This window comes from Chrysochloris asiatica, unplaced genomic scaffold (genome assembly GCF_000296735.1).
Source record: "Chrysochloris asiatica unplaced genomic scaffold, ChrAsi1.0 scaffold00184, whole genome shotgun sequence".
NCBI classification, from domain to species: domain Eukaryota; kingdom Metazoa; phylum Chordata; class Mammalia; order Afrosoricida; family Chrysochloridae; genus Chrysochloris; species Chrysochloris asiatica.
This window is the reverse complement of record NW_006408702.1, coordinates 4237317-4254766: the sequence shown is the minus strand read 5'-3', so window position 1 is coordinate 4254766 and position 17450 is coordinate 4237317. Positions and strand designations below refer to the sequence as shown.

General features: G+C 48.0%; 1 protein-coding gene across 2 annotated transcripts in view; it reads left to right on the top strand.

Moving 5' to 3' along the window:
- The window catches only part of APBA2 (amyloid beta (A4) precursor protein-binding, family A, member 2), a 114293-nt gene that overhangs the window by 64760 nt on the left and 32083 nt on the right, over nt 1-17450 (top strand). For both annotated transcript variants that reach the window (XM_006872141.1, XM_006872142.1), the window contains 2 exons: nt 987-1073; nt 9535-9720. In XM_006872141.1, the coding sequence (XP_006872203.1) occupies nt 987-1073; nt 9535-9720 (273 nt within the window). The remainder of the gene's footprint in view (nt 1-986; nt 1074-9534; nt 9721-17450) is intronic.

The following is a 17450-nucleotide window of genomic DNA, read 5'->3' as shown; positions in this document are numbered from 1 at the left end:
ACAGATTCCTCATGAGCACAATTCAGTGTTTCGGAATACTTATACTTCGCAATGTTGTCCGTAGCTTGTCATGACCCACACAATGGAAAGTCAGTGGTAGAACTCTCACCTTCAAAAACAGGTTCAGTTCCTCACCAATGTACTTTAAAGCACCCACCACCTATATATAGTGGAGACTGAGTGTTGGCATGACACTAAACTGGTTTTAGCGGCTCTTCTAGACTGAGACAGACTAGCAAGAAAGACCTAGTGGTCTGCTTCTGAAAAGCAGTCAATGAAAACTCTATGGGTCATAATAGTCTAATTTGAAATTTGGCCTGGAGCTGGCTAAGTCTGAGCACTGTGCCTTTCATTGTACATGAAACTGCAGCCCACGGCGGCTAACAAGGAATGCATTCTAATGGTGAAGACCAAACACCATTGTTTTGTTTGAGTGTGTTTTATTTTTCTGGGTACTTTTTGCCTCTCTGAAGGCAGCACCCAGGCAGACAATGAGATGAGTCCCAGGCCTTATTCACCTGAGGATTTTAGGTAGACTAGGGCCAAGGCTGCCTAGGAGCCAACACGATTGTGATAGTTTCAATCAGATGGAAATACTGATACTTAAATCCAGCTCTCTTAGAGTTTCTTCCTGATGTCTGGAGAATCCCAAATCCAAGGAATGTAGTCTAAGAAAGACCCTTGTCTTCACTGAATGCGGCAGTTTGTAGACAGGGACCCCACTTTTAGTAGAGACCCTGGGGCTGCCTCCTTTTGATGTTCACCTTCTGGCTGCTGGACCCTCCTCCTTCCTTCTTCTTGCCCTTCAAAAACCGCCTTTAGACTCACACCAAACCCATATTCCACAGAAGGCTGCACGCATTGCAGTTTCTGATGGCTCCCAGGTAGCATTTCCTTCAGTGTGTACACAGGAATGAGTAAAATTGTTAGGCCTCTGCTCAAGTCAAAGTTTCTGGGTTGTCATTCTATCAACTGTCCGTTCTTAGAATTCTGAGGGAGATTCCCAGACGCTGACTGAAGTGGACCTCTTCATCTCCACCCAGAGGATCAAGGTTCTAAATGCAGACACACAGGTAAGTGCTGAACAGAAAGCTATGTAAAGTCATGCGGATTAATGCCTTGTTTAGAGTCCTGGTGTAACACTGTAGGATAGGCCCTGGACTGCTAACCACATGGCCAGGACTTCAAACTTACCAGCTGCTTTTTGGAAACCCTATGGAGGGTCACTATGAGTCGGGATGTACTGGATGGTACTTAACAACAGCAACAATGCCTTGTTTGGATCCCTGTTGTTGTTCAGTGCCATCGAGTCAATTCTGACCAATAGTGACCCTGTATAGGGTTTCCAGGGAGTGACTGGTGAGCTTGAACCGCCTACCTTGTGGTTCAAACCAACCTTGCAGCCCAGCGCATTAGTCCACAGTGCCACACCAGGACTCCCTAAGTAGTGCAAATTGTTACTGTGCTCACTTGCGGAGAGATGCCTAAGGGGGAAGGCATATAGTGATCTGAAAAAGCAGCCAATGAAAATCCTGTGAAGCAGTTCTCCTCTGACACATGTGGGCTTGCCAGAATCAACTCACTGACAACTAGGTTTCTTTTAAACTCCTAAGGACAAACTCCGAGAACAAATTCGGGTGTCGAAAAGCTTTTTGGGTGAGGTGGTTTTCCCTAGGGTGGTAACCAGAGTTACCCAGGTCTTGGGTCAGGTGCAGTTGTAGAAGTGAATGTATTTTGCAGGAGTCTGAATGTCAAGCTGGGAAGGCTAAAAACCACTAAGGGCAGGAGGTCAGGGATATACGTCTGCTGCTGCAACTAGCCGAGACCGGAGTGAGTTGGAAACTGTGTACTAATCACCGTGATGCTAGAGTAGCTTTCCAGAAACTTCCATGGCCTGAGCCCGGGAAATCCAGCAGGAGGCTGAGTCCTGCAGTGGTCCAGTGAAGAGAGGGCTGGAAGATGTCCTACTAGTGGTTGGAGCTTGTGAGCCAGGTCCCACCAGTCAGAGGTCACAGCTGATTGTGCTAGACTCTTGTTGGTAAGAGCTGTCAAGTTAGTTCTCACTCATAGTGACCCTGTATAGGGTTTCCGAGTAGCGGCTCGTGAGTTTGAACCACCAACCTTGCAGTTCAAACCAACCTTAGGACCAAGTGCTTATCCTACAGTGCCACATAGGGTTGTTGTAATAAAGTAAAGATCAGACGTTTATTCCCTCACAGTTCTGGAGGCTAGCAGTCCGAATTCAGGGCATTAACAGAGTCACGTTCTCTCTCTCGCCCTCTGTCTGTCCTGGAAAGATCTTTCCTAGTCTCTTCCAATTTGGGCAGCCCCGGGGTTCCTTGGCACTCCTTACCTTGTGGACAGATGACATTATCCCCCTTTGTGTGACTGTTTCTAGGTCACTGAGAAGGGATTAGGATTTGGACCGACCCTTTCAGATATGACCTTGTTAATTTTGCTGCTAACATTTACAAGGAAAAACTCCTTTTTCTAAAACAAGGTCATTTGTACTGGTTCAAGGATCAGGACACAATGTACCTCATGATACTGACTATGCCCCTGCTCCTCTGCTTTGTACCAGGATCACTCCGGGGGCTGATTAGCAGTGGGGAGGGCAGCGAAACAATTAAACCAAGACGTGACCATATACCTACCAGATGTCAAGGACCATGAGCTGAGATGAAGCGTGCTGGGGCAGTGGGGTGTATGTGTGTGTGTGTGCTGGTTTCATGGATGTAAATCAGGGGGAGGAAGTGCTGACTAACTCCGACTTGATGGGTGAAAGGAAGCTAGAAGTGAGGAGAGGAAAGGAAGACCCGTGCTCACTGTGGAGACCCCAACTCCTTCACTTGGCCTGGATGATGCCTACCAGATACCCAGTGTAGTGGTGCCAGTTCTCTTGGTAACTGAAGTCCTGAGACCCTGTATGTGGATACTCCAGAACCTTCTGCATCCAGGTCTTCGCATCCATTGAAGATCCTGCCCAAATTGGTTCCAACATTGCAGTGTGAAATACTTCACAGTTCTGTCATGTTTTCTACATTTATTTTCTCAAAACAAGAAGAGCATTTCCTTGTTGGCTCTCCTTCTCTCTGTCTCTTTTCTGAAGTTCCACTATGGAACTTTGGAGTCTTGGAGTCTCTCTTCTTCTTTTTAAAAAAACCTCACTGTGTTGTACTCAGTTACCATCATTACTCTATTTAGTGTTCACATTGCCCCAGACTGGGCCAGTGGCTTTTGATCTGGGTCCTGGGTCATTTTGACAACGTTCTCCTCAGTCTTTGAACTGTCTTAGCTTTCTGAGACAAGCAGATGATCTGAGCTTGCCCCAAATCTGGACAAGCCATTTCTTCAAGGAGCCCTGAATGGGGAATGACTTTTTGAAACCAACACCTGGGAGTTGGTTATGCTCATTGGGTGTCACTATGCTACTGGGGTGCCACTGTTCCTTAGCCTTTTCAGTGACTAGAATTACTATATATAGAGAGAGAGCAAAAGTGAGAGAGGGTCGTGGTGTGCTGCCATACGATCAGCACTGGACCTCAGGTCAGGTGGTTCAAACTCACCAGCCGCTCCTAGGAAACCCTATACAGGATCGCTGTGAGTCGGAACTGACTCAACAACACTTGCCACCAACACCAGTTTAAGTCACGAGTTCATCTTGTAGCTCCTGCTCAGAGCCAGCACCAGAGAGCTCTCACCACCACCCTCAATCCCATACCGACCCTTGTCTTGAAGTAAACCTACTGGTTCCAAGCAATGTCAGTGCATTCGTGTTTTCTCTGTCCTCCTCCACACTATACACTGGACTCCTGGAGTGGCACCATAGGACCAGCACTGGACTGCGAACCACAAGGTCAGCAGTTCAAAGCCAGCAGCCGCTCCTCAGAAACCCTCTACAGAGTTGGAACTGACACGATGGCACGTAACAACAATGCTAGAGCCTCTGCTCTGATCACTGCGCTGCTGGGGAACCACAGGGGAGTGACACAACTTGTTGTTGTTAAGTGCCATCAAGTCGGTTCTGACCTGTAGCAACCCTGTAGGGATTCCAAGGAGTGACTGATGAGTCTGAACCACCAACCTTGCGGTTCACACCGACCTTGCAGTTGAGTGTTTATCCTACAGCGCCAAACCAGGACTCCAGGCAAGCAGCAGATGAGGCCTAAATAATCCTGAGGCCTCATTGGGCAGGAGGTACATGGGTAGCTCTGGGGAGCCCTGAGCCCATTCTCTGACCTTCCCTGTGGGGATTCCTGATGTTTGGGGACATTTCAGGTAACAGAGCATGTCTCGAAACTGGTATGGGCCCACTAGGGGACTCATTCATACTGCTTCCACCTTCCACCCAACATCCTGTTGCTTGCCCCCCACCTTGTATCCCCTGACACCTCTCTGTGGTTACTGTGGCTCCCCTGTCCCTCATGTGTCTGCCCCCCATGTCCTGTGCCTACATTCAGGGGCTTGTTGCACTGACCTTTGTGTCCTGGCCTCCTCTGGACACCTGGTACTTGACGACAACTCAGAGAGATACCATTTACCCCTGGAGTCAGTCTGGGGTCAAGTATTGGGCTTTTGTTACCTGATCTTCTGTGAGCAAATGTCTGGACAGATCCCCTCTCCTTGCCCCTCTACTTTATCTCCCCACCTGTGTTGAGGGTCCCTAAGACCACCTCAAGCTTGATGATTCTCTCGAAGGGCTCAGCATATGGCTGGGATTTATTGCCGTGGAAGGACACAGCAGAACCAGCTAAGGGAAAAAGAGTGTAGTGTGAGACCCGAGGAAACCAGGTGCTAGCGTCCAACTGTAGAGCCACCCAGAGTGCGTGTAATTCCTCCAGCCACAAGTTGGGGCAACACCTGTGAACTGTTGTCTACCTGGGAAGCTTGTTAGAGACTCAGCATCCAAGGTTTTTACTGAGGGCGCATCCGCAATTCAAACCCACTAGCTGCTCCCATGGCGAACGATGATGCTGTCTGCTCCCGTCTCAGAAACCCTGTATAGGGTAGCTAGGAGTCAGAAGCAACTTGATAGCAGTGGATTTTAGGCTTGGGCCATGTAAGTAGCCTCTGTCTAGCACGGGAGGAAACCAGGGGCTCAGCTTTAACCCCATTGTTTGCACAGTTCAGGTGCCAAGAGCCAGGCTTTTCAGATGGGCTGGTAAGCAGGCAGTTTAGCCAAGGGAGGCAGCTTCAGGCCTCCCTTGTTCACCCTCCTCAGCATACCTCTCTCCAGCTGACAAGCATTGGAAGGCACTGTTACCTTGGGGTAATGGAAACACGGCTCCATCACTTGGGATTGTGTGATCTTAGACAAGTCAGGTCAGCAGTTCAAACCCACCAGCTGCTCCTCGAAACTGTATATAGGGTTACTGTGAGTTGGTACTTACTCAACAGCACTTAACAACAGACAAGTTCCTGTACATCTCTGAGCCACCATTTGCTCTCTAAAATGGGGGTGAAGATAAGCTCCTTGCCAATTCCTATTGGTGAAGGGTCCCAGAACTTGGAAGTAGCTTGGGTCTTGGCCTAGAACAGGGGCTCTGGCTTCCTTGCTCACCCCTCCCTTTGCCCCTTCTGTGTCTTTGGTTTCAGAACAAGGTCAGAGGAGTCATAGGTGAGAGGGATCAATGCAGAGAGTCCTCAGTTTGGTTTGGTTTGGTTTGGTTTTGCCCGTTTCAAGATGAGGTCTGGACTTTCCCAGTACACTGCCCAGGAGCGTTGTGGCTGTGATGAGAAAGCAGAGCATTTGCCACCAGGTGTCCACACCAGTTGACCACCAAGGCCAGGTCTTTGGATGGTCATGTTTGTTTTCCACAGTCCATTTTGCTTGATGTTGATTCTCAGGACTCTCTACCCTGGGTCGGTGGCTGTGGTGACTGAGTTCAAGGACATCGTCCTATTACATTCAGGACGGGAGTGTTATTGTCCTTTGGAAGACATCGATTCCCCAGCCCACCACAACCCTGCACGTGTGCTCTGTGGAGTGCTGCCTGGACCCCACCTACACAGGTTCAACCTTGGGGATCTGGGAAAGATCCGGGTTCTGGTGCTCTCTAGCTGCTGGAATTCCCCGCAGTTTCCCAGTCTCAGCAGACAGGAATGTTCTGGCCATAGAGAAGGAAACCTGAGCTTTCAACAGTTGTCAGGTTTCCCAGAAACACGTTGCTAACAGTTTGAATTTGAAGTGGCCGAATGCCCCACCTCCCAAATCTTCACTGGAGGACTTACAACACCTGGGCGCAGTTCCTTGGGACCCATAGTCTTCTCCCAGCATCCTGACCCACCGAAGACGGGGTCTTTGTGATGTGGAGGGCTTCCCTGTACGTCACCCCAAGAGCCCTCCCCAGAGTGAACTCCCGGCAGGGACGGTCATGGGCCTTCTTGTAACAAAGCCGAAGCTGTCTTGGGATCCAGTTTCCGGAGACCTGCCACTTTCTCTCCTCTATGCTGGCCAACCAAATTCTCTCCTACCCCCACCTCTGCTCGTCTGAAGACTTTAATGGACATCTCTCCAGGCCTTTAGTTTCCTGAAGAAGCCCCTTGCCTTTTGGTTTGTATTTCTGCCCCCCTCTCTCATCAGTGTGCCTGATTTGGAGGCAGCTCTTAATAGTCGGTCAAATAGTTGACAATTTGTACTATGATGTACCTTCCTGAGCCGTCTCTGTGTCTTGATCTCCTCTCTGTCCCATGACACTGGGACAGATGGGTATCCTCATCCTTTCAGAAGACTGCTCTCTTTTGACTTGGCTTGTTCTAGCCAGCTGTGAGCAAGTTCCTGATCTATAAACTCCCTTCCCTTCTGTTCCCACCTGGGCCCCCTCATTGGATCCAGCAGCGAGGGTGAGGGGTGCGTGGCCAACAGTCCTGGAGCTATTTGGCAGGAGGAGTGACCCAGACTCCCAAGAAGCTGTGCAGAGGAGGGTGAGGAAAACCCCACTGTCAGATGGAATTGTATCCCAAAAATATATGTCCAGTTGGCTGGGCCATGATTCTTGGTCGCTTGGCAGTTACGGAATGATGTCAGCTGGCAGTTATGGAATGATGTAATCATCCCTGTGAGGCCATCTGATGTAAGGGTGGGATACAACACCCTTCACTGACTCACAACCCTGCTCTGATTCAGGGGAGCTTCCCAGGGCTGTGCCCTGCATCACCTTTTATCTTACAAGAAAGAAAAGGAGAGAGAAGTGAGCAGGGAGGGGGCCTCCTACCACCAAGAAAGAAAAGTGGGCTGTGGAGTACGTCCTTTGGACCCAGCTCCTGCACTGAGGAACTCCTAAATCCAGGGGCAGAGAGGTGCCAACGGCCTTCCCCCAGAGCCGACGCACAGAGAGAGAGAGCTTTCCCGTAGAGCAGGGCCCTGAATTTACTTCTGGTCTCCGAAATTATCGGAGACTAAATTACTGCTTGTTAATGCCACCCGCGTGAGGTGTTTCTGCTAAATCAGTGTCCTAGATAATGAAGACAGCTGCTGTGTTCATGCCCTGTCACATGAATATGGGGCCCATAGGCTTGGCAGGGAGAAAACACCGGGCATCCACACACCTCGATGAGTCTGCCGAGGCACCTCTGTTCTCTTTGTGTGATAAGAACATTGCTGACTTATCTTGCTGGAGAATTGCCATTGTTTGTGGCGCTCACCCTCTGATTGGAAGCCCCTGTTCTAAGGCTGAGGAAAGAAGCAGGCGTGCCTGGCTCCTGAGGAGCCCACCAGTGCATTGGGTGGAGGAGACACACCTGGTTCGCTGTGCTACTCCACAGAGGCCTAACTCCTACAGTGGAACCTTGGGACCCTGGGGTGACCTTACGTAGTGGAGAACCTGCCGGGAGGGAAGACCAAGCAGGACTTGGTGAGATGTGTGGATGGAATTGCCTAAAGAAGTAGTCGGCATCGATGCTGGATATTTGAGATGGTTGCTCGTGGTTGAGCATCCATAGTTTGTGAGCTTGTTTAGAATGAACTGGAAGAGAGTTGAGGTGGCAATACAAATGTTGGCAGAGATGCTGGAGAGGTGGGAACAGATGAGAAAGACCGTGGAGGCTGAGTTGGCCAGTCAGGACAGAGGACAGAGACTCCATTGGTAGGCACCTGTGTCGGCAAGGAGAGTGGCTTTGTCCTTACCATCAACTGGGAGTTGTGAGAGGCAGATTTGTGATATCTGGGGTCTGATTTGGACATTTCTGAGCAAGGCCAGAAATCAGGGGAGTTTGAAGAACCAATCCCAACTGTACCTCTTCCCATGTCCCTCCCTTTTGTCCTTACAAAGCATCTTCTGAGCCTGGGCCAGCAGACAAATCAGTACCAGAGGCAAACATGGAGCAAAATCCGCTGCCAGAATGAGTTCTGTGAGGGAGAAAAGGACTTCAGAGATTTGCAAGAACACCTTGTTTCCTTTTGTCGAAGGAGAATAAAAGTACAAAAGACCAATTGATTGGTTTTTCAGAGCCTTTGTGTGCTGTCTTGTTAGGTGGGGGTTATGGGGAAGATTCCTGTCAAAAGACAAAAGCTATCAGGAGTAATGAAGCTTCCAAGCGGCCAAGGACCATGGGGACGGCTGGTCGCTGTCAGGCATGCAGAGAACCCATTCTGTGGGAAAGGTTAATAGGACCTCCTGCCTGAGTTTGACCAGACGTCCAGGCCTGGCTTAATGGTGGCGGGAGTGAGAGCTCTTCCTTACAGGTAGCCCATCTCTCATCAAGGTGTGGCAGGTTCCAGCAGATGGCAGCATCCTGCTATTTCTCCTACAGGGATGGATGTCCCACCTCACCATCAGGCCTCCACAAGTGTTGGTCAAGATCCATGCTGGAAGTTGGGGCTGAGGCAAAGGCATGGTCAACTTGACCACGAACTGCCCTAAAGTGTGACGTAGAGTGGGTCCCTCATCTTGAATGATTTTGCCCTCAAGGGTATATTTGATTGGAACAGCTGTGTGTGAGTGTGTGTGTGAGTACATGTAAGTGTGTGAGTGTGAGTGAGTGGGTGTGAGTGTGAGAGAGAGAGAGTGTGTGTGTGTGAGTGTGAGTTGAGTCTCTGTGTGTGTCAGTGTCAATGAGTGTCAGTGTGTGTGTCAGTGTGCATGTGAGCGTGCGTATACATGTGTGTGAGTCAGCGAGTGTATGTCCCCATGTGTATGTTAGTGTGTGTCAGTATGTCAGTGGGTGTGTATGTCAGTGAGTGTGTGTGAGCAAATGTGTATGCATGTGAGTGTGTGTGTACAGTGTGTGAGGGAGCAAGTATGTGTGTGTGTGTGTGTCAGTGTGTGAGTGTCAGTGAGTGGCAATGAGTGTGTCAGTGAATGTGAGTGTGTGTGTGTGTGTGTGTGTGTGTGTGTGTGTGTGAGCGAGCAAGTTCCTACTGACCAGGGACCAGGGATGATGCTAAGCATCCTGCACTTCACAGGACAGCTCTTAACACGAAGGATGACCCATTACAGCATTCAGTAGTGCTGAGGTTGAGAAACCCAGAACTAACGTGTTCCTTAATGACTGATACTCCCCCATTTTCCACCCTCCCGCCCCCCACTTTGCCAGGAAACCATGATGGACCACGCCTTGCGCACCATCTCCTACATTGCTGACATTGGGAATATCGTGGTGTTGATGGCCAGGCGCCGCATGCCCCGGTCAGCGTCTCAGGATTGCATCGAGACCACACCCGGGGCCCAGGAGGGAACGAAGCAGTACAAGATGATCTGCCACGTGTTCGAGTCAGAGGATGTAAGTACAAATCAGTGTTGAAGCAATCTTCGTGTCATTCTCAGTGTTTCCAATGCAGTACGTGAGTTTTTCTAACACTCTGAGTTTGCAGTGACAGTGAATGCAGTTTCATCCCGTTTTTGAAATAGTAGGTTTGTCCAGGAGCTTTTATTAGTAGTTAAATATACTTCTGTTTGAAGGACTCCTTTTGCAAACACTTCTCCCCCTAAAATAAAAGAATCCCAACCTATCTTTTCTGTTAAGATGCACATTTTCACATGCCAGGTTGTCGGCAGGAGGCAAGAGCTTAGCTCTGTTTTTGCAGGTGGCATTCACCTAATTACTGGGTAGAAAGTGATTCTGACGTTTAAAAAAGAGACCATAAACCTTGATTTCTTCTTTGAGTGGGATGGAGCACCTCTATGGGCCTGAAATGGGAGGGAGGAGCCATGGCGGCAGCGGTAGCAGCAGCAGCAGAGCCAAGACGGGAGCTCAGGAAGGCGATTTGGGTCCTGGTTTCCTTTGGGATCACCATACCCAAACCAAACCTGCCACGGAGTCAGTTCCGACACAGCTGTAAACCTTTATAGGAGCAGAAAGTCTCACCTGCCTCCCGTGGATCAGGCTCTGGGTTTGAACTGCCAACCTTGCATTTAGCAGTCCAGTGCTTATCCTACGTGACAGGGAGGTTGTTATTGAACCTTTCTTATTAATGTTGCCAGAGTAGAACCGTTCACATGTTTCTGTTCCCTGTGGACACTTAGCTAGGACAGTCTTGTCTACATAAGGATTTAAAGTTCTCAGTCTTTCCAAGATCCTGAAATAAGGCTTCAAAGCTAATTGTCTAACCCCATGTTGGAAGACTGGAACGTAGTGGGTGGGAGCAGTAAGGGGTGCAGTGAGCTTTTTTTCTCACAAGTTGAAGTCAATTTGATGTGTTTTGAAGCCGAAGTGCATTGTAAGTGAGGAAATTTAAGTATTGACCCATGAATGCATACACACATTCTTTCCACAGATGCTCATGGAAACCCGGGAGGGCCTTTAGTGTGAGGATGTCTTGAAGACCCGCAGTGACGTGATGGGGCCATTCAGAATGGCTACAAATGCGGGGAGATGGAAGGCAAGATACAGGCTAAGAGGCCCAGGGCACAGGGTCAGCCAAAGAGCAGGAAGCAGGAGGGTCTCGGAGGCGCTGGCCAAGATGTAGGTGTTCGCATAGAGATGGTACCTACCAGCAGCAACAGAAATTGGAGGGAGGCGGTTACAGAAACATGTTGTTGTTGTTGTTGTTAAGTGCTGTTGAGTCGGTTCCGACCCATAGCGACCCTGTACAGGGTTTCCAAGGTTGTAAATCTTTACGGGAGTGGAAAGCCTCATCTTTCTCCCGCGGAGCGGCTGGTAGTTTCGAACCGCTGACCTTAAGGTTCGCAGCCCGATTCGTAACCACTACGCTACTAGAGCAGAAACATGGCGCCCACTATTTCCCCTGTAACACTCACTGCTCCTCCTCTGGGTTTGGTAATCCATGGCAGTGATCACATAGAAGCCAGATGGCGCTCACAGCCACGGGGTTTATTCAGGAAGTTAATAGGTTACAGTGTAGGATCGGAAAATGCTCAGGGCATAGTTATTCTAGGCAGGACAGCGTATCCTCAGCTGTGCCATTCTCTGCCCGGGCATTGATGTACTTGGAGGGCTGCTGACCGATACCCACAGGATACACCACTCCACCCTTAGAAGCCTCAGCCTGAAGGGCCTCGGCTCTAGCTCCGTGGGTCCACAAACCCAGCTCTCCCACTTAGGAGCTGTTCCTGTCTGAAGTCCCCCAGCTTTACTCGCCCTGTTGTAAAGCATGGGGAAGCCCATGCTTTGGTTCTACCAGTGCTCCACCACTGCTCAGGTGGGATAGCTTTCTGTCCCTGGGTCGAGGAGATTCAAAGGACACACTCAGTGGAGTGTGTCCTGCTCCCCTGCTTTGATGGTAGTGAGATCTCCTCCAGCTTCTGAGAAGGCTTGTTTTAGCCATCCAGGCTAGAGTTTCAAGTTGCTACAATGCCCGTGAACTGTTAACATCCACAGCTGACTTGTGTTGGCCTCTCACGGGCTCCTCACACCATCTCTTACTCAGACCCGTCAGGAGAAGAGTTATTTGGTGGGAGTAACAAAGACCCACACACCGGTACAGTCTCAATGTCTTCAATTCAGTCGATAGCAAGACTGAAAGTAAAGCTGGTGTGGTGGCTAGAAGTGACCTGTAAGAGAATGAGGGAAGGACTGACTTGCTCCAGGGAAGGCAGATCCAGGCCAGCCCAGGTGGCCACAAAGCTGCCCGCTGCTCTGTGAGATGGGGTCTGAGGTCTGATGAACATGGAGGGGAAGGTAAGACTCGCTGTCCCCTCTGGGTCTCGATTTTCTCCTGTCCAGTGGAGCAGGGGGCGGTGGCAGAAGAGCCAGTGAAGGTGCTGAGCACGGAGCAGAGCCCACTGCTGTACCACACCCGGCCTGATGGCTTCTTTTCCAGGCAGGCCCGGGAGCAGCCTGGGCCGGGCTCCTGAGACTCAGTAGGGAACACCAGCAGACATGGCTGTATGCTGCGTCAGGTGAGCCCCTGGAGAGCCCTCCAGAGCCGGCTCCCCTGCCCATTTAGATGGGATCATGGGAAATGGGGAAGAGACGCAGACAGGTGGGCAGAGGTTTGTGAAGGGTGTCTTGGGGTTTCCTGTGAAGGAAGCCCATGTCCCCCTGGTGTGAAGGGGAGTCTGGGTATGAGGGGGACTGGGAAGAGACCCCAGAAAATGAATGACAGCAGAGTCTAAGGTCAGTGGGTAGTTAGGGCCAAGTTCTAGGATGAAGGTTTTCAGATAAACATTCCACCTGGGTGCCTTCGGGTGCCAAACTTTAGGGAAGATGGGTTGTAACCTAAACCCAGGGCCATCACAGACCCTGAGAACTCCATCTGGCAGGGAGCAAGGTACATCTTGGCTGCTGCGTTGTCCACCCCCATTCCTTCTAACTCCTGGAGGCCACTGTGGGCCTGAGCTTTCAGGAATCATCCGGAGTGCACCCCCACACTGTCCACACAGTCCCAAGCTAATGATGTCACTAGGCTGCCCCATCTTGGTGAACCAGTGAGCCGCAAAACTTAGTCATCTGCCCTGCAGTGACGGGGTCAGCAGGACACACCTCCAAAATGGTAGATGTGGGGGTGGCAAGGCTTGTTTGGAGTCCATTGCTTGGGGCACCATTTGGGAGGAAGAGTTCAATCTCGAATCATTCTATGTGAAGTGAGGTTCCCTGATATGTGTTTCTCATCTGGCCCAGGCCCTTTCTCATGTGTGTGCCTATTAGCAACACTGACGTAACGTGTAGGGTGAGAAGGAACGAGATGTTTAGGCAGTTCTCTTCATTCTCATGATCTTGTCCTTTTGGCCTGACGTTTGCTCAACCACCCATGTGCACAGGTCCTTGATGCAGATGGGAGGGAGCTGTGGGGGGTGGGAGTGTGGGGTTGGGGACAGGGAACGGGCTGGGGTGCTCTGACCATGCTCTTGATGGAGCGTTCACGTCCTGTTGCTTACTCAGTGTGTGCTAGGCATTGAGCTGAGTTCTAGCTCTTCTCTCCTGTTCTCCCCTTCCCATGACTACACATGCCTGTCTGCAGAATGGCTCCTGTGAGTTATAGAAGAATTACAGAAGGAGCCTGCAATCACCACGAAGGTGATCTGGTCAGTGGGGTCTATGCTTTGCTCAGAGTCCGTAGCCTGTCCCGGAGGTCATGTTGGAACAGGCCTGGCTCATAGGTCAGAGGGAGAGTTCTGTGTGCTGCATGCCAGCTAGAACCCTAAGCTCTAATCCAGAACAGGTCACTCACCTGAGTCACGCTGCCCCGGAAGCAAACCCTAGGCTCTCCTTCACGTTGGCTTTCCCTCAGACTTACGGCTCTTCTTCTTTCTGAGACGTGGAAAATTCTTCTCCTCACACTCACCTCCTTCTAAGGAAGGCTATCTTGCAATGTGATTTTTATAAAAATTTCTTGTTTCCAGTTGCCCTTGAGTCAGCTAGGACTCTTTGTTGTTGTCAGGTGTCATCGAGTTGAAGACAGTTCACAGCAACACTTTGTACAACCGATCGGACTTACACTGGTAATTCTGTGCTCCCTTGAGTCAGCACTTGCTGACTCAAGCCACTCCACTTTTCTTCAAGTTCTTCTTCTCAGAGCCCTAAGTCTCACAGCTTTAATGTGAACGGACAACTTTCTAACCCCTCCTAATAACGCACATGCTTTCATTCTTTCATTTGGACTTTCGGGTTAGTTTTACTATGTTTTTCTGTTTATTTTTTGAGTCTTCATTTTACTTCCTCTGGAGGGTGTCTTCAAATTACTTAGGATTTGATCTCTGAGGGAACGTGATCTCTGAGGGAACATTAGCTGATCTCTGAGGGAACCTCAGCTGCAAGGGAACATTGTTGTCTAGAGATGTCTATTTTGCCCTTATTTTATACAGATAGTTTAGTTGGGTATAGACATTGAGGTTGAAACCACCCTCCCAAACTTGGACATCAAAGATGTTGCACATTGTCTTATAGCATCCGTTGGCACTAAGCCTGACTCCATTCTCATTCTTATCCCTCTGTAGGGATCTTGTGTTTTCAGTCTGGGATATTGAAGGCCCTTTGTTTATTCTTGGTGTTCTAAAATTTCATAACAGCATGTTATCTGGGCATGAATCTTTTTAAAATTGTCCTCAGCATTTTGTGGATGTGTTTAATCTGTACCCTCTTTTTCGTTCTTCAGATCTGAAATGTTTTCTTCTGATTATTATTTTTTTAAACAACTCCCTGCCCCTTTGGAAGTGTTTCGGTCTTTTGTAAGTTTCCCTGGAACTCTTGCTATTTTTTTCTCTACGTTACCATCTCTGTTTTGTTAATTGATGTTGACTTTTGTTGCATGATCTGCAAAATTTCCTTCATTTTAAATATTAAGCCACTAATCATGTTTCCAAAAATCAGTTGTCTGTCTGTCATATTGTGATGGCTTGCATATTGCTGTGATGCTGGAAACTATGCCTCTGGTATTTTAAATACCAACAGGTTCACCCATGGTGGACAGGTTTCAGCTAAGCTTCTAGACTATGACAGACTAGGAAGAAGGAAAGGCAGACTACTTGTGAATGTTTACTTACTGCACACCTTATGAATAGCAGCAGAACATTCTCAGATATAGGGCCGGAAAATGAAGACATCATTAATAGCACTAGAATATTGTCTCTTCTAAGTAGAGCTGACCATGATGACTTGAGTGGAGAAATAAAGCATCTAGGACCTTCATTTGTTGATGGGACACAACTCAAAAGGAGGAGAAACAGTGGTGACTATCCATTCATAATTGAAACTTGTAATATACAAAGAATGACTCTAGGAAAACTGGAAGTGGTCAGAAATGAAATGGAATGCATAAAGTTCATTATCATAACCATTAGTGAACTGAAATGACTGGAATTGGCTATCTTAAATCACATAATCATACCATTTACTATGCCGGAAAGACAAATTGAAAAGGAATAGTGTCACATCCCTCGTCAAAAAGAATATGTCAAGATCTTCCTTAAAGTACAGTGCTATCTGTGATAGGAGCATAAACATATGCCTACAAGGAAGACTTCTTAATACCACTATTATTCACATTTATACATCAACCACTAAAGCCAGTGACAATGAAATTGAAGATTTCTAGCTACTACTTCAGTCTGAAATTGATCAAATATGCAATAAGATGTACTCATAATTACTGGTGGAAGCAAAGAAGTTGGAAACAAAGAGGAAAGAAGGAACAGTAATTGGAAAATATGACCTTGGTGATAGAAATAATGCTGGCGATCAAATGATAGGATATTGCAAAACCAATTGCTTAGTCATTGCAAATACCCTTTTAAAACAATATAAAAGGCATTGAACTGCTAACTATGAGATCAGCAGTTCAAACCCACCAGGGTTGGAAACCATATACAGGGTTACTATGAGTCAGAACCGTTTCCACAGCACTTAGCAACAATACACATGGACTTTACCAGATGAGATACACAGGAATCAAATTGACTACATTTGTGGGAAGAGTCAGTGGAAAAGCTGCATATCATCAGCCAAAACAAGGCCAAGGGCAAACTGTGGGACAGTTCATCAGTTGCTCTTATACAACTTCAGGCTGAAGCTAAAGAAAATTAAATCAAGTTCATGAGAGCCAACATATGGCCTTGAACATATCCCATGTTGCCGGGGTTTTCCCTCGACATAGTTGTCACGAGTTTTTGGTTCACGAGGAAGAGAGATCCAGCGGTGATAGGGATAGCGAAAGAATACACAGACAAACAAGAAGGGAGACAATGAGACATCCCAAAGCCAGGGTGGATACATCACTGGTGGGCAGGCTTGGGACTACAGGCATCATGGCCTCTGCAGGCAGCGACTCACTGCCCTGCAATCTTTAATGCATGCCTTCCAACCCATAATGTACCGCAATCTTTACTCCATGCCTTCCAACCAGTAATGCACACCTGGGGAGGCCCGGGCCTCTGCTTTATTTAGGGGAGGAGTTTCACACCAAGCTGGGAGGGACTAAAACAGGATACAGCTAACATCAGTAATTTTCCAGACATTCAGGTAACTTTACATTGTACTTCACTGGTTCGAATCCCAGGCCAGCAACTTGGATTCTCAGGCCCAATTAACATATCTATAGCCCCTGAGGTCAGTTGGGGGAAGGTGAGAGTTCTGCAGGAGATGCCCAGGTGAATGGGCTGCACCTGGAAAAGGGATTAGGGAGGATGGGTTCTTTGTCTATAGAACAAAGAACCGAGAAGTAGCTAAGATATTTTTAGTTAATCCTTTGGAGAAAGGTTTAACCTTGCAACCTTTAGTCTCGGCTTTAGGAAAATATCACATTTATCTGTGGATTTTCAAAGGCTCCAGTGTATTAATTTAATATATATACCTGAATATTAAGATGAAAGCAATTTTCCATTAACTGACAGTGGCCTCATTTGTTACACTCAACCCTAGAGGGCCTCGAACCTCTGACTAGTCTTACATGGTCTGCAACACCATGTGAATTTAGAGATCATCTCAAGAACAGATTTGATTTAGTAGACCAAAGACCAGAACTGTGGGATGATGTCAAGAACATCATAGAGAAACAAAGCAAAAGGTCACTAAAAAGACAGGAAAGGCAGGAAAAAAAACCAAAATGGATGTCAGAAGAGACTTTGAAATTTGTTCTCCAGGACATAAATGCTTAAACAAATGGAAGAATGAGGAAGTTAAATCGCTGAACAGAAAATTTCAAAGAACACAAAGCTTGAGAAATGTGCAAAGACCTGGAGTTAGAAAACCAAAAGGGGAGAGCATGTCTCAAGCTGACTGAAAAAACTGAAGAAACAATTCAAGCCTTGATTGCAGTATTGAATGATTCCATGAATCAAATATTGAATGACGCAGAAAACATCAAAAGAAGATGGGAGGTATACACAGTCATTGTATCAAAAAGAAACCGTTCATGTTCAGCCGTTTCAAAAGGTAGCATGTGTAAAGACCTAAATGTGAATCCCAGAATTATGAAGGTCATCAATGAAAAACTCGGTACAAATATGAGGGCATTAATTCTGGGAATACATGGACTACAAAACATTTTGAAAACCACACAAACAAAAGTAGATAAAATAGATGAGTGGGACATACTAAAAATTAAAAACTTATGT